Raw genomic sequence first — 17,341 nt, forward strand, 5'->3', positions numbered from 1 at the left:
ACAGATGTATGCATTTTCCCAGCATAAAAGTGGCAGAATGTTTCAACCACTATAAATTTGACAATCTTCTAAAATTTATATTTCTGTAAAAACTGACAAACTTACTATGAAGAAAACCATCATATTTGTAGATCGCTTTAATAAATATGATGAAGACAATAGAGCTTAACCACCACTTTTCATAACACTTTGATAAATATGCCACCTGGTTTCAAGTCTTTCTATGCTGACTGCCACGTGGAAAGGACGGAGTTTATAACAATGATTGACAGGGAGGTAAAATGATTGCACCCAGGAAAAAAATATAAAATGTTATGGATTTCTAATTTAATGTTTCACATCACATAAATAATGTTAAATATTGGAATAAGTAAGCATAAAATGTTAAATCCTGGGATTATGTTAATTCAACCTTTAAGATCTGTGGGGGGAGGGGGGTTCCCAGCCTGGACTCTCTAAATCTGACTAAATTAGCCTTTGGGTAACATTTAATATAGATTAAACCCCTTCATTGATTAGAAGTGTCACCACCAATGTGTTAATCCACATACGGATCTTTCCACGTAGCAGTAAGCTATGGTCATGAGGGGTGCAGTATGCTTTAATTAAAGTAACACTCCAAGCACCGTAACTACTACAGCTCACTGTAATAGTTATAGTGCTGCTCCCCACCTCCAATACGAACTACAGAGAGCCTGAAGAACCTAAGCAGAAACGTCAGTTTAGTTCTCATGAGCTAAGCCCTGCACTTAAGTAACTATGGTGCTTGGAGTGTTGCTTTAATTTCTTTTTTATTTCTTTTTTTTTATTTTTTATTCTTTATTTTTATTGTGCAGGTGGGTACAGAAAAATTGGCAAACGGGGGCGGGGCCTGACCGCCGACGGGATCAGACGTGCCTGTCTGAGCTCCCGCTTCAGGGCCTGTAAATCGTAGCCAAAATCGGAGCCAAAAGCAACCATAATCCCTTACTGGTACCCACGGTGACCTCCAGCTGCTGGGGCACAAGGAGATACCCCTCTCGACCCTGACTGGCACCCAAAGTAACTCGACTGGGCCCGAAGTGCAATGGAGCTTGAGCCGGGAAGGGACGGCCGCTCTCCCGGTTCTCCGGCCGGCGTCTCGCTCACCGCCCCCCCCCCCTTTTGGACCGGGGGGGTTATCCCGGTCTCCATGGGCTGCTACTGCTGTGCTGATCTGGGCCCGACACCCACCATGCCGCAGAAAAGCTCATCGGGCAGAGCTCCTCAAAATGGCCACCGCATGTCAGCCATGTGCGCAACGCGCCAGCACAAACAAGCAGAACGCGGGAGAGACTATCCAACACCAACCGACCATCATGACAGCCTGCCCCAGGAATCGGCCGGCTGACAATAAAGAGCAGACTCCGGAACAACCCATCATTAACCAGCAGAGAACTAAGGGGACAATCCATTTAACACAGACTCACTGCTGCACTGCTCAGATTGCATCTCACCTGAAAGAGGTACCTGGCATAAAAGCCATCGGCACGGAGAAGCCGTCACTATAGCCAGACCCAGCATACCCGGACATCTTATTACCCCCTATCAGAGGAGCCCTGTACCTCATTTGTGAGGGCACATTATTTCATCCTCCGGGAGCAGAACTTCTCCCTTGCCCGTGGCAATGACAAGCCATCGGAACACTGCACCCTGCGGACACTTAATAGCTCCAGCTGGATCCCAAGCCGAGACATCAGATGAACGGGGACAGGCAATTAAGCGCAACCAGAGGGACTATCCCACTTAGACCTCAGATACATATCTGCACACACAGACCCACCGACGCACCACAACACAGAACAGACACACACCAAGCACACACAGGCACTCACGCGATAACACATCGCTGCACCTGAACTAATCGCACCTCACTGTATGACACCCAGGTGCTGCTTATAATTCGACACCCTGCCGACTGAGGCTGCGATATCACGCACGACACAGGCTGATACCCATGGCCCCTTAAATCCCGGGACCAAACATTAGCCAACCTATATTTACACAGAGAGGCATTATAGCCCCAAATATAACACAGACACCAAGCGTAATGCAAGTAACACAAGTGGAGCGAAATGTAAACTCACGGTTTTACCTATTGTATGCTATGGCTAGTTAGACCTACTGACACTGTACAAAATACATGTCTCTCTCTTAAGCATAGTAAAACATAGTTAAGCATAATTATATTAATGTCGAGATACTAAAGCGATGACACTCATTATTTTAAATCATAAGCTACTGTACCTAAGCGATGAAGTGACCCACTATGAGTAACCCTTATAAAAAATGTGCAAGTTATAATGTCAATAGCGTAAGCAGTATATAATAGAATCCACGAGATCAGACGTTATTGTTTAACCTGTTGGTTTTTTTTTTTTTTCTTAATTTTTAATCTTCCTGCTACGGCTTAGATCTGATAAACGTGCGCCATATAACCTGTCGCTTAGAGTTGTAGACAATTCTTGGTGCCAGCCTATAGCAATCACTTGAATCCTTAAGTATGCATGATTTGTGTTGTCAACAGATAGGCAGACGAGCAGACTAAGCCTAATTATAAGCATAATTTTAAGCATACACTCCGAAGTCAACGGCTTCAATAGAATAGAACATGATAGAACCACTGTTATTAGACGCTGTTGCATAACCAGTTGTTTAGATCGTACCTACTATACCAAGCATGATGTAAAGTCCTGTTATATCCTAATCTTACTCGAATTAACACAAAAAATGTGCAACAACTGTTATATACCTCACTGTACTTAATGTTTGCCAAAACATGTGGATTGCCTTTGGGGTACCGCATGTACGCTCTGTTACGTTTACACGCACTACAAAAATAAAGAATTAAAAAAAAAAAAAAAGAAAAATTGGCAAACGCCACAACAGCGTATTTGTGCATTTCAACGTGCTAAACAGTGGCAGCGCTATGTGCGCATTTTTAGGTACAGGTTTAAACTAGACAAAAACATGCTGAACTTAAATAATGGATTACTGCGTTGCTATAGGTTACTGTCGTTAGTCATAGTAGGGATTACATATTTATTGTATTATGATGACAAACGAGTGATGATAAGCTAATGCAAGGTGTCAGTAGGTAGGGGAGTCTCTATGGTTTGATAATCAGGCTGTCTTTACGAACATGGGTGCCCTATGCACTGAGTGAGTGAGCTCGTCTAGGTGTACAGGCATGGAATATAGTGACAGGCTACGGGTTTGCTTCAAGTTGGACATTCTATGCACCCTATCTTAAGACAGTGTGTCTGGCTAAGCATGGTTGCAGTGCTAGGGATAATATTAACAAGCAAAAGTCTGTGTCCGTTAGTGTAAGCTTATTTACAGGAGTCCGCCATGTGTGTCAGGTTTCAAGGGTTGTCTGTGCCGGTGTCGTCACCGGAGCTGGCCAGCAGGCAGTCCGGGTCTTCTTGCCCGCTCATCCAATTCCGCGTCTATAGGTGTGCTGTTGAGCGCTCTGCCCTAGGCTGGTTTCGTGTGAGGCTCTGTGTCGTAGTGAAGAGTGAGGCTGTACCCCTTCTGTGTGCCTCATGGTGCTCCGCCATATTGATTTGCCGCCTGGAGGGGTTGTGATTGCTTGAGTCCCCAGGTGTCGGTGCTCGCCATAGGTTCTCTCTGCCCTGTGCTTCCTGCTGATTTCATCGGGCTTCTGCAGGATAACAGGCTTGTGTGGTCTCCAGGTTCGGGGTCTCCTGCGGTGGTGTCGCAGGTTAGTCTGGGCGTTTGATGGCTTGGGGCGGTTTGTGGTTCCACGTTGGTTGGTCAGAGGTTTTGCTGTTTTTGCCGTGTGTAGTTCTGGGTTCGGTGCGCCAGTTTGTCGCGCTGCCAGTCGTGCCCAGAACCTATCAAAGATTAGGTTCAGCTTCTCTTGTGTGGTCGCCAGTTGGTCCTCGAACGTGGGTTTGTTTGGGCACTCCGCCATCTCGGGTCGTGCTCCGTGGTGTTGCTCAATAGGCATCAGGGGTAATAGTAGCGTATCTCCTGAGACCGGGATATCCCCCCTGTCCAATGGGGGGGGGGGGATACCAATACCCACTGCGGTGATCAGCAATCAGCGCCGGAGAGCGGCCGTCTCCCCGACGCCTACTGTAGTCGTAGGCCGCAATGGGTCACAGGTAGGTTGTTCGGGGTTGTATCATACCGAGTTTGGTACCGTTTGGATCTCTGCTTTCCCCTGGTTGTAGCCAGTGGGTTTTTGGCTCGGTTCCCGTAGCTTGGCAGCTTTTAATCACGGTTTTGGCTTGTGCGACCCGGGAGCACTTGCCATGTGCGTCCGTTCAGTTAGCCGTCAGGCCCCGCCCCCCCAGTGTTGCATTAATTTCACTGCAAGGAAGTGACTTTTGGGCAAATAAGAATATTTACTTAAATTATTTATTTTATTTCTTCAACTATAGATTACATTAAATTTCTCTTGAAATCACACAGGAAAAAAAATTAAAACAAAACCTTTTTAAACCTTTTAAAGGGACACTATAGTCACCAGAACAACTACAGCTTTATGCATTTGTTCTGGTGAATAGAATCATTCCCTTTAGGCTTTTTGCATTTTCAGAGAAAATGCAGTGTTTACATTGCCCCCTAGGGACACCTCCAGTGGCCCCTCCTCAGTGGGCCACTGAAGATGCTTCATTAGTCAGTGTGTGCAGCACTGCCGTTCAACGTCTCTATAGAGATGCATTGATTTAATGCATCTCTATGAGGAGATGCTTATTGGTCAAGCCGGTGTTTGTCCCTGCCTGGTCCCGTCTCCTTGCCGATTTCAGCCAATCCAATGCTTTCCCTTTGGGAAAACATTGGATTGGCTGAAATCATAAATTCGGATGATGTCAGCAAGGAGGCAGATCGGAGATGAGGCCAGCACCTGCATAAATAAGGTACGTTTTATTACCCTTTCAAGGGGGCTAAGGAGTTGCAGAAATAAGGCAAGTCTTTTTTTTTTTTTACCTATAAAGGGGGCTGAGGGGGGAGCAAGCCACCTAAATGGTGGTTTTCACAATATAGGATAAGGAATACATGCTTGTGTTCCTGACCCTATAGTGTTCCTTTAATTTACCAAATTTATTTAGCTTAAAACAGGATAATCGATTGTGGTAGCCACCTACTGATTTCCAATACACCATGGACTTACATAAACACTGTTTCTTATAATCTCCTAATTAACTTCTGGTATAGTCTCCTTCACTGCTACACTAGACGAGTATATGACGGAATACAAAGTGTTATTTCCTTTTGCATTGTGACACAGAGAGCATATACTCTAAAGAAAAATCAATATGTTTTTCTGTAAGGATGGGCAAGAGCCTTGATAATACCATTGCACATAGCATTTGTCAGCTGAAGGAGCATATGGACATTATCAAAGAAGATTGCTGTCTTTAACCAAAATAATGCAAGTACAAACAGCACATGTTTATCTTTGTAAATGTGCTCTTTTCTAGGTTGCCAAAATCTACTCAAATGTGCAGAGGGAAAAAATAAAATAAAGGAGTAGTAATCTCTAATATTGTTTTAAAATGCCGTATTTGTAATATTTAAAATAGTTAATGCATTGCTAAACACAAATACACACACCAGTCAAGCCATAAGACCTGCTTTTCCCACAGAAATCCCACTGTAACCCCTTAAAGACTGAGCCAAATGCATACGTGAACAAAACTAAACATAAACAAAACCTGGCATTTGCGCTATATGTCTGTCCAACCGTAATTCACCCCTTTCATATTAAATGCACCCACCCTTATTATATATCATTTTATTCAGGGGAAACAGGGCTTTCATTTAATATCAAATATTTAGCTATGAAACATAATTTAATATGAAAAAAATGGGAGAAAATAAGAAATATTGTTATTTTTTTAGTTCTACATGACATTTTAACTGTCAATGTCATAATACGGTTTGCTTTTACTGCAATAAAAGACACATATTTGTATTCAGCAAAGTCTCACGTGTAAAGCAGTACCCCTATGTGCAGGTTTTATGGTGTTTTGGGAAGTTACAGGATCAAATATAGCACGTTACATTTGAAATTGAAATTCGCCATATTGGTTACGTTGCCTTTGAGTCTGTATAGTAGCCCATGAATTAATTATTCTTTAACGTATTAGGCATCCTAATTAATTATTTTTTAACGTATTTACATATTTTTTTATATTGGGATCGCCGGCGACCGGGTAAGTAAAAAAAAAACAAAAAACGGAGGGCGTACTATTACGCCCTGCGGCATTTAGAGCCGCTTAGAATAGGGTGTAATAGTACGCCCTCCGGTTTTAAGGGGTTAACAGTGCACAACTGCAAGGGATTCTAGGTAGGTGTATGCAAATGAGTTCAACAAAGAACCACATTTTTGCCTCACTCATAATTCCACTTTATAAATGGATTCCTTGGAGTATGTGTCTGCTGTATACAACAGCTTTGAAACACAACTCAGGAAGTCAGTGAAAAAGTTCTTACATCAAGATTTCAGCTGTGTGTGCTATTACAGACTAAAAATTGAAAGACTTTTGCAGCTGACTTAAAGCACTGAGAGGATATTAAAAGTATGCCCTCACTGTTAGGACCTATGTATTGGCGGTCAAAGGACGGGGAATAGTGAACAATACCAGAGTTATAAGAAGGAGCAGACTTCAGAGGAAGCTCCAAATTAGGTGAAATGTTACATCATTTGGTCTATCAGTGTTAAACTGGAGAGTAATATTACTCATAATTTATATAGAATTAGTTATATGTACATAATATTTAACAGTGCAGCCTTTGAGAGTCACGTGAAGAAGAATAAAAAAAATAAAAACCCACTTGTCACATATTCCAGATCAAAATCATTCAAAACGCAAAACTACGGCACAAACAAAAATATTTTAAATTCCTTAACATACAGCAAAAGCAGTGTGTGCGTGTGTAGGAAAGATGCAGGCTATGATTTTGATCTGGAATATGTAACAAGTGATGTTTATTTTTCTTCTTCTTCTTATGACTGACAGGCTAAACTAATTTATATATATATATATATATACACATATACACACACACACACGATAAATAATATTACTCTCCAGTTCAATAATGGCAATTCTCTCTCAAATAAATAAATATATATAGTTCAGTTTTAAGGTATATAATTACCAATTTTTTTTTTTTTAATAAAAAATATTCTCTGAATAAATATGCATTTACTACATATTTGCAAATGTTTTCTACCCCCCTGCCCCCCAAACAAAAAATCAACTGGTCTCTACAGCCAATGACAATCCCTTTTTGCCCAGCACCTATTCTGTTAGTGATTGGCATTGTTTAATTAATAGAGGACAAGCCTCTATTCCAACACTTATCAAAGATGGGAGACATTATAGAGATCCAGGGATATGAATACAATAGTTGATATGTTAAGAGCCGTTTTAGATTAAGTGCAATTTTAAGCAGTCATGTTTAGCATCCATTAAAAAGGTGACTTGCTATATAAAGCCATTGAGGACTAAAATTCATATCTCACTCAGTATACCACTGGATGAGGTTGACTGGAGTTATATTCTACATAAGCCGTTTAGATATTGGTTGCTTTCACTATTCCGTTGTATCAAAAGTGTATTCTAACTCCCACCAGCCTCGGCTAGAATTCTGAGCACAAGAGGAGTTGAAGTTGACCAGGGGCAGGCAACGTTTTGCACTCAATTCGAGGGGACAAATTCCCAATAGTGGCTTGTTTTTTCCCCACATTTGACCTCTGCATTTAGGAAAGACAGATGTCAAAAATAAGAAGCAATTTAGGTTTTCTGTATCTGAGTTACAGAGTTAAAGGAACGCTAAAGGATCAGGAATACAACTGTGTATTCCTGACCCTATAATGATAAAAACCACAGTCTAGGCCAGGCTTCCCCAAACTCCAGCCCTCCAGATGTTGCTAAACTACAACTCCCATGTTCCCAGCCTATCTATTTCATTCATAGAATCACAGGAGTTGTAGTTCAGCAACATCTGGAGGGACGGAGTTTGGGGAAGCCTGATCTAGGCCCTCAGCCCTCTTATTACATCGCTGGCTCTGCTCATAATCCACCTCCTTGGCTGAGATCATCATAATTCATAATCTCAGCCAAGGAGGACAGGGATGGGGAGGCTGAGCCAAACACAATTCTGGCCAATCCGTATTCCCAGAGTGAAATATTTTTATAAAATGAAAGTATGAATTGTTTGAAATTCAAAATGAATTTAAAGTTTTAGGCAAAATATAGTCAGACTGGAAACATAAGTGACTTGGAGAGTGTTTCCAATTCAATTATGTTAGTCTACATATAGAAATTCAGTTTAATTCAACATTTTCTTTTATTTAATTTGTTACATACACCCTCAATATCCAAGTATGGCCATTTATGACTTACAAAGCAGTGAACCAACATACTCCTTTCTGCTGTACAATGGGCAGTCGGGGATTAAACATTGTGCAACTTCAGACAAAACAATACAATCTGCAATAAAGACAGTAGAGCTGGCACTCCCACATAAAACTTGTTATCTAGAAAGTTTAGAGATATTTTCACATTGTTGTGTAATCTTCCCTCCCCCTTGTATTACATAATGCCAAACATATCCAATTCTAGAATAACTCCTGAAACAGTTACCCACAACAATGCCTAAACACATTCATATGTGGAATGTGTGCAATTATTAAGGATATACTTGCTCTTGATATACTCGTTTCTATTGTAAACATGTAGGCGGTATTCTGAAAACCCACTATTCTGGTTCTAACTGCCATTCAATAGAGGTTTTTTTTCCCCAAGTTTCCTTCTGCTTCATTAATAGAATCAAAGGTTACACAAGCACCAGGTTGAAGTATATATTTTGCGGTATCGGCCATTTTATAGTCTGTTATGGAGGCTTATGCCGCTTGTCATGATCAATGAAAGACACCACCAGACACCCCCTGGCTCCACATTATTACCACTACTTGTAATATAGACCAAAACAAAGATCCCATTCATATATGGTCTACTAAGTTTAACAGTCCCTGTAATTTTTCACTAAACTTTTATTTTGCCTCAACAAAACATAAATCTACAATACAGAAGAATATGGAGGTAGGTTGTTAAATTTACTATCCTCCACAATTTACCAAACTACCTAAAAATTAAGTTAGAGGAGATTTTGATCTAGAACCCATCCTAACTGGTCCAGCTGACCGTGAAAGTGCCTCAAAATAGTTGAAGAATTGCTCAGGAATTAATTCCTGCATAATTCCTAAACTAGCCACTAACGCTGGTTGGCTTCACAATTAGCAAGGATACAAGTAGGAACTGGGCATTATGGTTCTTCTATTATTTCACACCCTAGGGGGGCAGTGTGAGATAATATGGGGCTTAAAATAAGTTATATGGTGCTAAAAAAATAAAAAATAAAAAATTAAAATCTCTGCTAGCTGAAGGGTTGGACCTTGCATAATGTGAATGAGTATTAGGAACCAGTTATCCTTAACAGATCCAGATAATATATCTGATTCATATCTAAAGCCTTCATTTATATTCAATTAAAAAAAGATACATCACATTTAAATTTCATAATAGAAGTTAGCCAACACAGTTACTGAAAGAAAGTTTAAATTTAGTCAACTTTATTATACATCTTCAATACTGATAAACATGACTGATATTTTTGCCTCTGATTATACAATTTCACTAAGCATTGTTAGTTTTACATTTTTAGTTTAACAAAACGTATAATAAAAAAAAATTTAAAATAAAATAAACAATTCACATAGATTTTTATGCACATACAAAATGAATAATAATGTCAGCAACAGTTCTGACATGTAAATTATTCAACATCAGCTGACACAGTTATGTGTATACCATGGAGCCACTTAAGCCACCTGTCAGAGTGCATTCTCCAAATTATCCCATATCTTTCATTTTAAAAAACACAATGAGGAAGTGATCACCCAACCCCATGGACAAGCCTCTATAGACCCTGCCCAAACGGAGTATGAATCATGACACTGCTTTGCTAATGACTTGATTCCCACCCTGGTAAGTGTAAGTCTTTAGGTGCAGTGAAGCATGTAAATTAGGGACTGGAACCCCTCAAATTGCAATATCCAAACATTCTCTTTTTACTGGTACAGACATGTACAGCAACCTGTGCATCAACTCACTCATCATATTATGTGCATCTACAACAGGTTAGGTTGTTACCTCACAATTTAACAGAAATGAACTAGCAGCAATTAATGAAACAGTCTGAAGAATCCAAAATCAGACATCAGGGCTACTGGGGGAAAAACATAATGATTTAAAAAAAAATAATTGTGTGAATACAGGGGATAAAATGCAATTACTCACCGAGACAGAGCAGGATGAGGATGCTAAAAAGACCCTAATGACCATTCTCTCCCCCCTCTGTGCCAACCCAGCAAGGACAGGAGATCCTGTGCTCCCTCTGCAGCAGGTGTGACAGGGGTCCTGATTATCAGCTGTCCAAGGATGCAGCCAGCTACTCCAGCACAGCTCTGTCTGTGCCACTGGTGAGATCACTGCTGGAAGGGGAGATTCCTTGTGCACAGCCGGGATATTTCAAACACCCAGACACTCCAGCGCTGGAACACACCGAAAAGCAAAGTGTACACACAGCTACCACCCTCAACTCCTCCCAGACACATACCCAGGGGAGGGGAGTCCGCAGCAAAGGATTATGGTCATTGGAGTTTGCACTACATTGGCATTCTAGACAGGGTTTCAGTGGAAGGGACTGTTGTGTAATAAAGGAGTGCTCTACAATAGTATTTGTTATTGTGTCACAGGGTATAGTACTTTCTGTATTTCGGTAAAATCGAAGAGCGTCATCATTGCTATTTGCAGGTAAGGCTTTATGGAATATGAGCGCCACCTGGTGGATATCTATAGCTATTCGTTTCACATGAATGATCACATTAACCCCTTCAGGACCGGCCTGTTTTTGCGATGTTTGTACGTTAAGGACCAGAGCAGTTTTAACACTTTTGTGGTGTTTGTGTTTAGCTGTAATTTTCCGCTCTCTCATTTACGGTTCCCATACAAGTTATATATTGTTTTTTTCAAGACAAGAAGGGCTTTCTTTACATACCAGTATTTATATTATGTCATATATTGTATTTAAAAAAAATAATGAAATATGGTGAAAAAAAAAACAAAAAACATGTTTTTGGACTTTTACTTGAAAAATCTTTTACTTATCTACAAAAGCTAATGAAAAAAACTGCTAAATAGATTCAAAATTTTGTCCCGAGTTTAAAAACACCCAGTGTTTACATGCTTTATTGCTTTTTTTTTGCAAGTTATAGGCCTATAAATACAAGTAGGAAATTGCTGTTTCAATATATATATATTTTAAATGTATCAATAGTGACATTGTTACACCGTTATCTGTCATAAATCCCCGAAACACACCTAACATGTACATATTTTTTAAAGTAGACAACCCAGGGTATTTACAATGGGGTATGTCCAGTCTTTTTTAGTAGCCACCTAGTCACAAACACTGGCCAAAGTTAGCATTTATATTTGTTTGTGTGTTAAAAATGCAAAAACCGCTAACTTTGGCCGGTGTTTGTGACTAAGTGGCTACTAAAAAAGGCTGAACATACCCCATTTGCAATACCTTGGGTTGTCTTCTTTTGTAAATGGTATGCCATCATGGGGCTAATTCTCATTCCTTGGCTACCATACGCTGTCAAAGGCAACCTAACCAATCTGACAAATTTCAATTAAAAAAAATCAAGCCTTATATTTGACCCTGTAACTTTCACAAACACTATAAAACCTCTACATGTGGGGTACTGTTATACTCAGGAGACTTCGCTGAACACAAATATTAGTGTATCAGAACAGTAAAATATATCACAGCAATAATATCCTCAGTGAAAGAGCTGTTTGTGTGTGAAAAATGCAAAAAACTTCACTTTCACTGACAATATCATCGCTGTGATATGTTTTACTGTTATGAAACACTAATATTTGTGTTCAGCGAAGTCTCCCGAGTAAAACAGTACCCCCATGTACAGGATTTAGGGTGTCATAGAAAGTTACAGGGTTAAGCACAGTGCTAGCAAATTAAATTATCTGGACTTTTGGCCTGGGTTGGCAGGCAGGTCCCTCAAATTGCAATCATTAAAATTACTTAATTAGGTAAAAATATTACATAAATATGCACGTAGAATTTTAATATATATACATATTTATATATTTGACGTCTACGTGTATATTTATGAAATTAATAATGTAATTTTGTATGTGGACATATGTATATTTCGTATTATTTTTATTTATTTATTTATACATAGATATATATATCATTACATTCTAAGTGTATTTTGATATAAATATATATATATCAATATCAAAATACTGTTAGAATAAAATTGAATATATATATATAATTTTTTTTTAATTATTAAAAATTATTTTTATTTTTTGTTATTTATTTTTATTAACATATTATTTGTATTTTATAATAATATATATATACCATATATATAGTTATTATATATATTGTATATATTCGTGTGTAATTTAAATATAAGTGTATTTTTATATTAATATACGTATATATAAATATAAAAATACACTTAGTGTGACATTATATATATGATACATATACATATATTATATATATAGATATAATACATGTATATATATCATATATATACACATATTATAATTTTTTTTTACACTGATTGTTTTTTTTTTAACTTTATTTTATGATTTTACACTTGCAGGGAGACTGCCTGTCAGCACAGACAGTCCCCCTGCAGGCAGATACAAAGACCCCTATTGCGGTCATGTGATCGAGTGATCACATGGCCGTGGGGTCCTGATCTGCCGAGGGGGGACTGCCCGGGCAGACAGGCAGTCCCCCTGGACCGGGAGGAGAGCTGATCGCCGCCGTGGGACCGACGGCGATCAGGTAAGTAGCCCAAAACCGTTATGACGGTTCAGGACCGTCAGCGGTCCAAACGCACGTTTTACCGCTGACGGTCCTGAACCGTCAGCGGTCCTGAAGGGGTTAATCACTTGTGTGTTTATCACTAGGGCTATATTGGCACTTAAGCTGTTTTAGTTACACCGAAATCTTATCAAGTAATAAATAAATATATTAATAAAAGTCTTTCTTATAATACCTTAAATAACAACTAGGATATTTAACATTTACTACTAAATAGATTTATATATTAGTCCTTCTCATGCCTAGGAGTTCAATATTTTTTTTAATTAATAGGGAGAGGTCCCCCAGAGGAAGGCCTAAGAGCCAAAACGTCTCCTGTTTTTTAGGTCAGTATACCTTTTTATGGGTGTATGTAATTTTATAACATGACAGGAGGATTCGTATTTGCTTAAGACTTTCTTTACTTAAGCTTCACATCAACACTTTTTTAACCCCTTAACGCCGTTATGGCGTTCTATGCCGTCGCGGCTTTAAAGGGCTTTAAAGCCGTTGCGGCGGCATAGAACGCCGTAACGGCTTGCAGCCCCAGGAGGTACTGTGTACTCACCTCCGCTGCGATCCTCTTCTGGGGGGCTGCCTGAGAGCCCAGGCAGCCCCCCTCTGGCAAATGAGGCCCCCGGGGGCCATGTGATCGCTCTCAAAGAGCGATCACATGGCCCCCTATAGCTGGCTATGGATCTGCCAGCAGGGGGAATCTAAAATATTAGACAGTCCCCCTGCTGGTAGGAAGTGTAAAAAAAAAATATTAAAATGTTATAAAATAAATTAAATGCCTTTTTATATATATATATATATAATATGTATATATATTATATATATAATATATATACATATTATATAAATGTAACGTCATACATAATGTATTTTAATATTAATATTACTATATATATTAGTATTAAAATACACTTAGAATGACGTTACATATATATAATATGTATATATATTATATATATATAATAGATCTACATATATATAATTACAATAATAAATAAATAAAATAATTAAATAAATAAAATATTGAAACAAAATTTTAAATAAATTATATATTCATATGTAATTTCATTCTAACTGTATTTTGTTATTAATATATATATATTGGAAACAGAATACACTTAGAATGACATTCTATATATATCTATCTATATATAAAATACAAATAACTGCAAATATATATATAGAGATAAATACATATAATTACATAAAAGATTACATTAGTATACACGTAGAATTTATATACCTATAAATGCATATATATTAAAATTCTACGTGTATATTTAAGTAATTTTTTAACATAATTATGTCATTTGATTAATTAACCCCTTAAGGACTGGACTTTTTTTGCGATGTTGTACATTTGCGACCAGGCATCTTTTTGACACTTTTGTGGTGTTTGTGTTTAGCTGTAATTTTCCGCTCTCTCATTTACTGTTCCCATACAAATTATATATTGTTTTTTTCAGGACAAAAGGGGCTTTCTTTACATACCATTATTTATATAATCTCATCTAACTTAATTTAAAAAAAATGAAAAAATATGATGAAAAATTGAAAAAAATACACGTTTTTTGAATTTTATGTGAAAAATCTTTTACTCATCTACAAAAGCGAATGAAAAAAACTGCTAAATAGATTCAAAATGTTGTCCTGAGTTCAAAAATACCCAGTGTTTACATGCTTTTTGCTTTTTTTTTGCATGTTATAGGGCTATAAGTACAAGTAGGATATTGCGGTTTCAAAACATACATTTTTAAAATGTATCAATAGTGACATTGTAACACTGTTATCTGTCATAAATTGCTAAATAACACCCCACATGTACATATTTTTTTAAAAGTAGACAACCCAGGGTATTCAATATGGGGTATGTCCAGACTTTTTTAGTAGCCACTTAGTCGCAAACACTGGCCAAAGTTAGCGTTCATATTTGTTTGTGTGTGAAAAAAGTAAAAAACTAAATTGAACGCTAATTTTGGCCAGTGTTTGTGACTAAGTGGTTACTAAAAACGACTGGACTTACCCCATTTGCAATACCTTGGGTTGTCTTCTTTTGCAAATGGTATGCCATCATGGGGGTAATTCTCATTCCTGGGCTACCATACGCTCTCAAAGGCAACGTAACCAACCTGGCCATTTTCAATGTAAAAATATTTGACCTATATATTTGACCCTGTAACTTTCAAAAACGCTATAAAACCTGTACATGGGGGGTCCTGTTCTACTCAGGAGACTTTGCTGAACACAAATATTAGTGTTTCAAAACTGGAAAATGTATCACAACAATTATATCATCAGTAAAAGTGCTGTTTGTGTGTGAAAAATGCAAAAAAAGTCACTTTCACTGACAATATCATCGCTGTGATATGTTTTACTGTTTTGAATCACTAATATTTGTGTTCAGCGAAGTCTCCCGAGTAAAACAGTACCCCCCATGTACAGGTTTTAGGGTGTCGTAGAACGTTACAGGGTAAAATACAGTGATAGCAAATTAAATTCTCTGGTCTTTCGGCCTGGGTTGGCAGGCAGGTCCCTTAAATTGCAATCAATAAAATAACTTAATTATGTAAAAATATTACCTAAATACGCACGTAGAATTTAAATATATATGCATATTTATATATTTGAAGTCTACGTGTATATTTATATAATTATTTATGTAATTTTGTATATCGACATATGAATAGTTCGCATTCTTTTTATTTATTTAAATATACATAGATATATATACAATTTCATTCTAAGTGTATTTTGATATAAATATATATATATTAATATCAAAATACAGTTAGAATAAAATTGCGTATAGATATATAATTTTTTTTCAATTTTTTATTATTATTTTTAATTTTTATAATTTAATTTAAATTATTTATTATTCGTATTTTATAATAATATATATATACAATATATATAGTTATTATATATATTATATATATACGTGTGAAAATTAATTATAAGTGTATTTTTATATTAATATATGTACATATTAATATAAAAATACACTTAGCATGACATTATATATATGATATATAGACATATATTATATAGGTATAATATATGTCTATATATCATATATATACACATATATAATAATATATTTTTTTTTATTAACTATAACTTTAAATTTTTTTTTGATTTTACAGTTGCAGGGAGACTGCCTGTCAGCACAGACAGTCCCCCTGCAGGCAGAGTCTAGGACACCTATTGTGACCATGTGGTCGCCCTGTTGGGCGATCACATGGCCCCAGGGGTCCTAAACCGCCATGGGGAGACTGTCTGGGCTGCAGGCAGTCTCCCCACAACGGGAGCACCGCCGATCGCCGCCGGGGGAACGACGGCGATCGGGTAAGTACATTTTAAATTTAGGACGGTTCAGGACCGTCGTCGGTCGGCAACGCAAAAATGCCGATGACGGTCCTGAACCGTCCTGCGTCCTCAAGGGGTTAAAATTTGATTGACATGCCTGACAACACAGGGAGAAAGTGCAGAGAATTTAACCCCTTCAGGACGGAGTAAATAGTACACGTTCTGATCAAAACAAAACGTAAACAAAAACTGGAATTTGCGCTATATGTCTGTTCACCCGTAGTTCCCCTCTTTCATATTAAATGCACCCACACTTATTATATATCATTTTGTTCAGGAGAAACAGGGCTTTCATTTCATATAAAATATTTGTATTTGAAACAATTTATTATGAATAAAATTTAAAAAAACTGAGAATTTTTTTTTTTTTTTTAAATTTGTAGTTCCGCCTCACATTTTAGCTGTAAATGTCATAATACTGTTAGGTTTTACGGCAACAAAATGCACATATTTGTAATCAGCGATGTCTCACGAGTACAACAGTACCCCCCATTAACAGGTTTTATGGTGTTTTGGAAAGTTACAGGGTCAAATATAGAACGTTCCATTTTCTTTTTTTTTTTTTTCATACTTCATATTTTTTATTTTTATGGTGCATGAAAGATCACAACATTTCTTGTATGGCCACAACAGCCTTAACAAGCGCATTGGTTACAAGTGTACGAGCATATTTGTGGTGGGAAAGAAACTTGTACATAGTTTAGTGAGTTGCTTGGTTCATAGAAACATTGATGAGTTTAGCTCGGAAGTAGCGAGGATAAGGATAAGGACCAGAAGCTTATTATCTAGTGAGCTTGTAGCAATTACGTATAATGAGGAGCGCTGCCTGTTTTTGCGTAAGTTGTATATACATTAATGAAGGCTATCATGTGCCTCCCAAGTAGCAGTAGACTTTGCAATTGCATGTTACAGTGAGTCATACAGAGGGTATTACTATGTCTGTGACATTCGGGGCTGACGCTCATTTGAGGATTTACAA

At 37.7% G+C, this 17,341-nt stretch overlaps 1 protein-coding gene across 1 annotated transcript in view; it reads right to left on the minus strand.

Moving 5' to 3' along the window:
* Nucleotides 1-10,750, minus strand: part of SH3BGRL2 (SH3 domain binding glutamate rich protein like 2) — a 42,875-nt gene extending 32,125 nt beyond the window's left edge. Inside the window, exon 1 of the mRNA XM_063441142.1 lies at nt 10,362-10,750. Within this exon, the coding sequence (XP_063297212.1) occupies nt 10,362-10,406 (45 nt within the window). The 5' untranslated portion in view covers nt 10,407-10,750. The remainder of the gene's footprint in view (nt 1-10,361) is intronic.
* Between the last annotated feature and the right edge of the window lie 6,591 nt (nt 10,751-17,341).

The sequence above is a fragment of the Pelobates fuscus genome, chromosome 2 (assembly GCF_036172605.1).
Source record: "Pelobates fuscus isolate aPelFus1 chromosome 2, aPelFus1.pri, whole genome shotgun sequence".
In the NCBI taxonomy this organism is placed as follows: domain Eukaryota; kingdom Metazoa; phylum Chordata; class Amphibia; order Anura; family Pelobatidae; genus Pelobates; species Pelobates fuscus.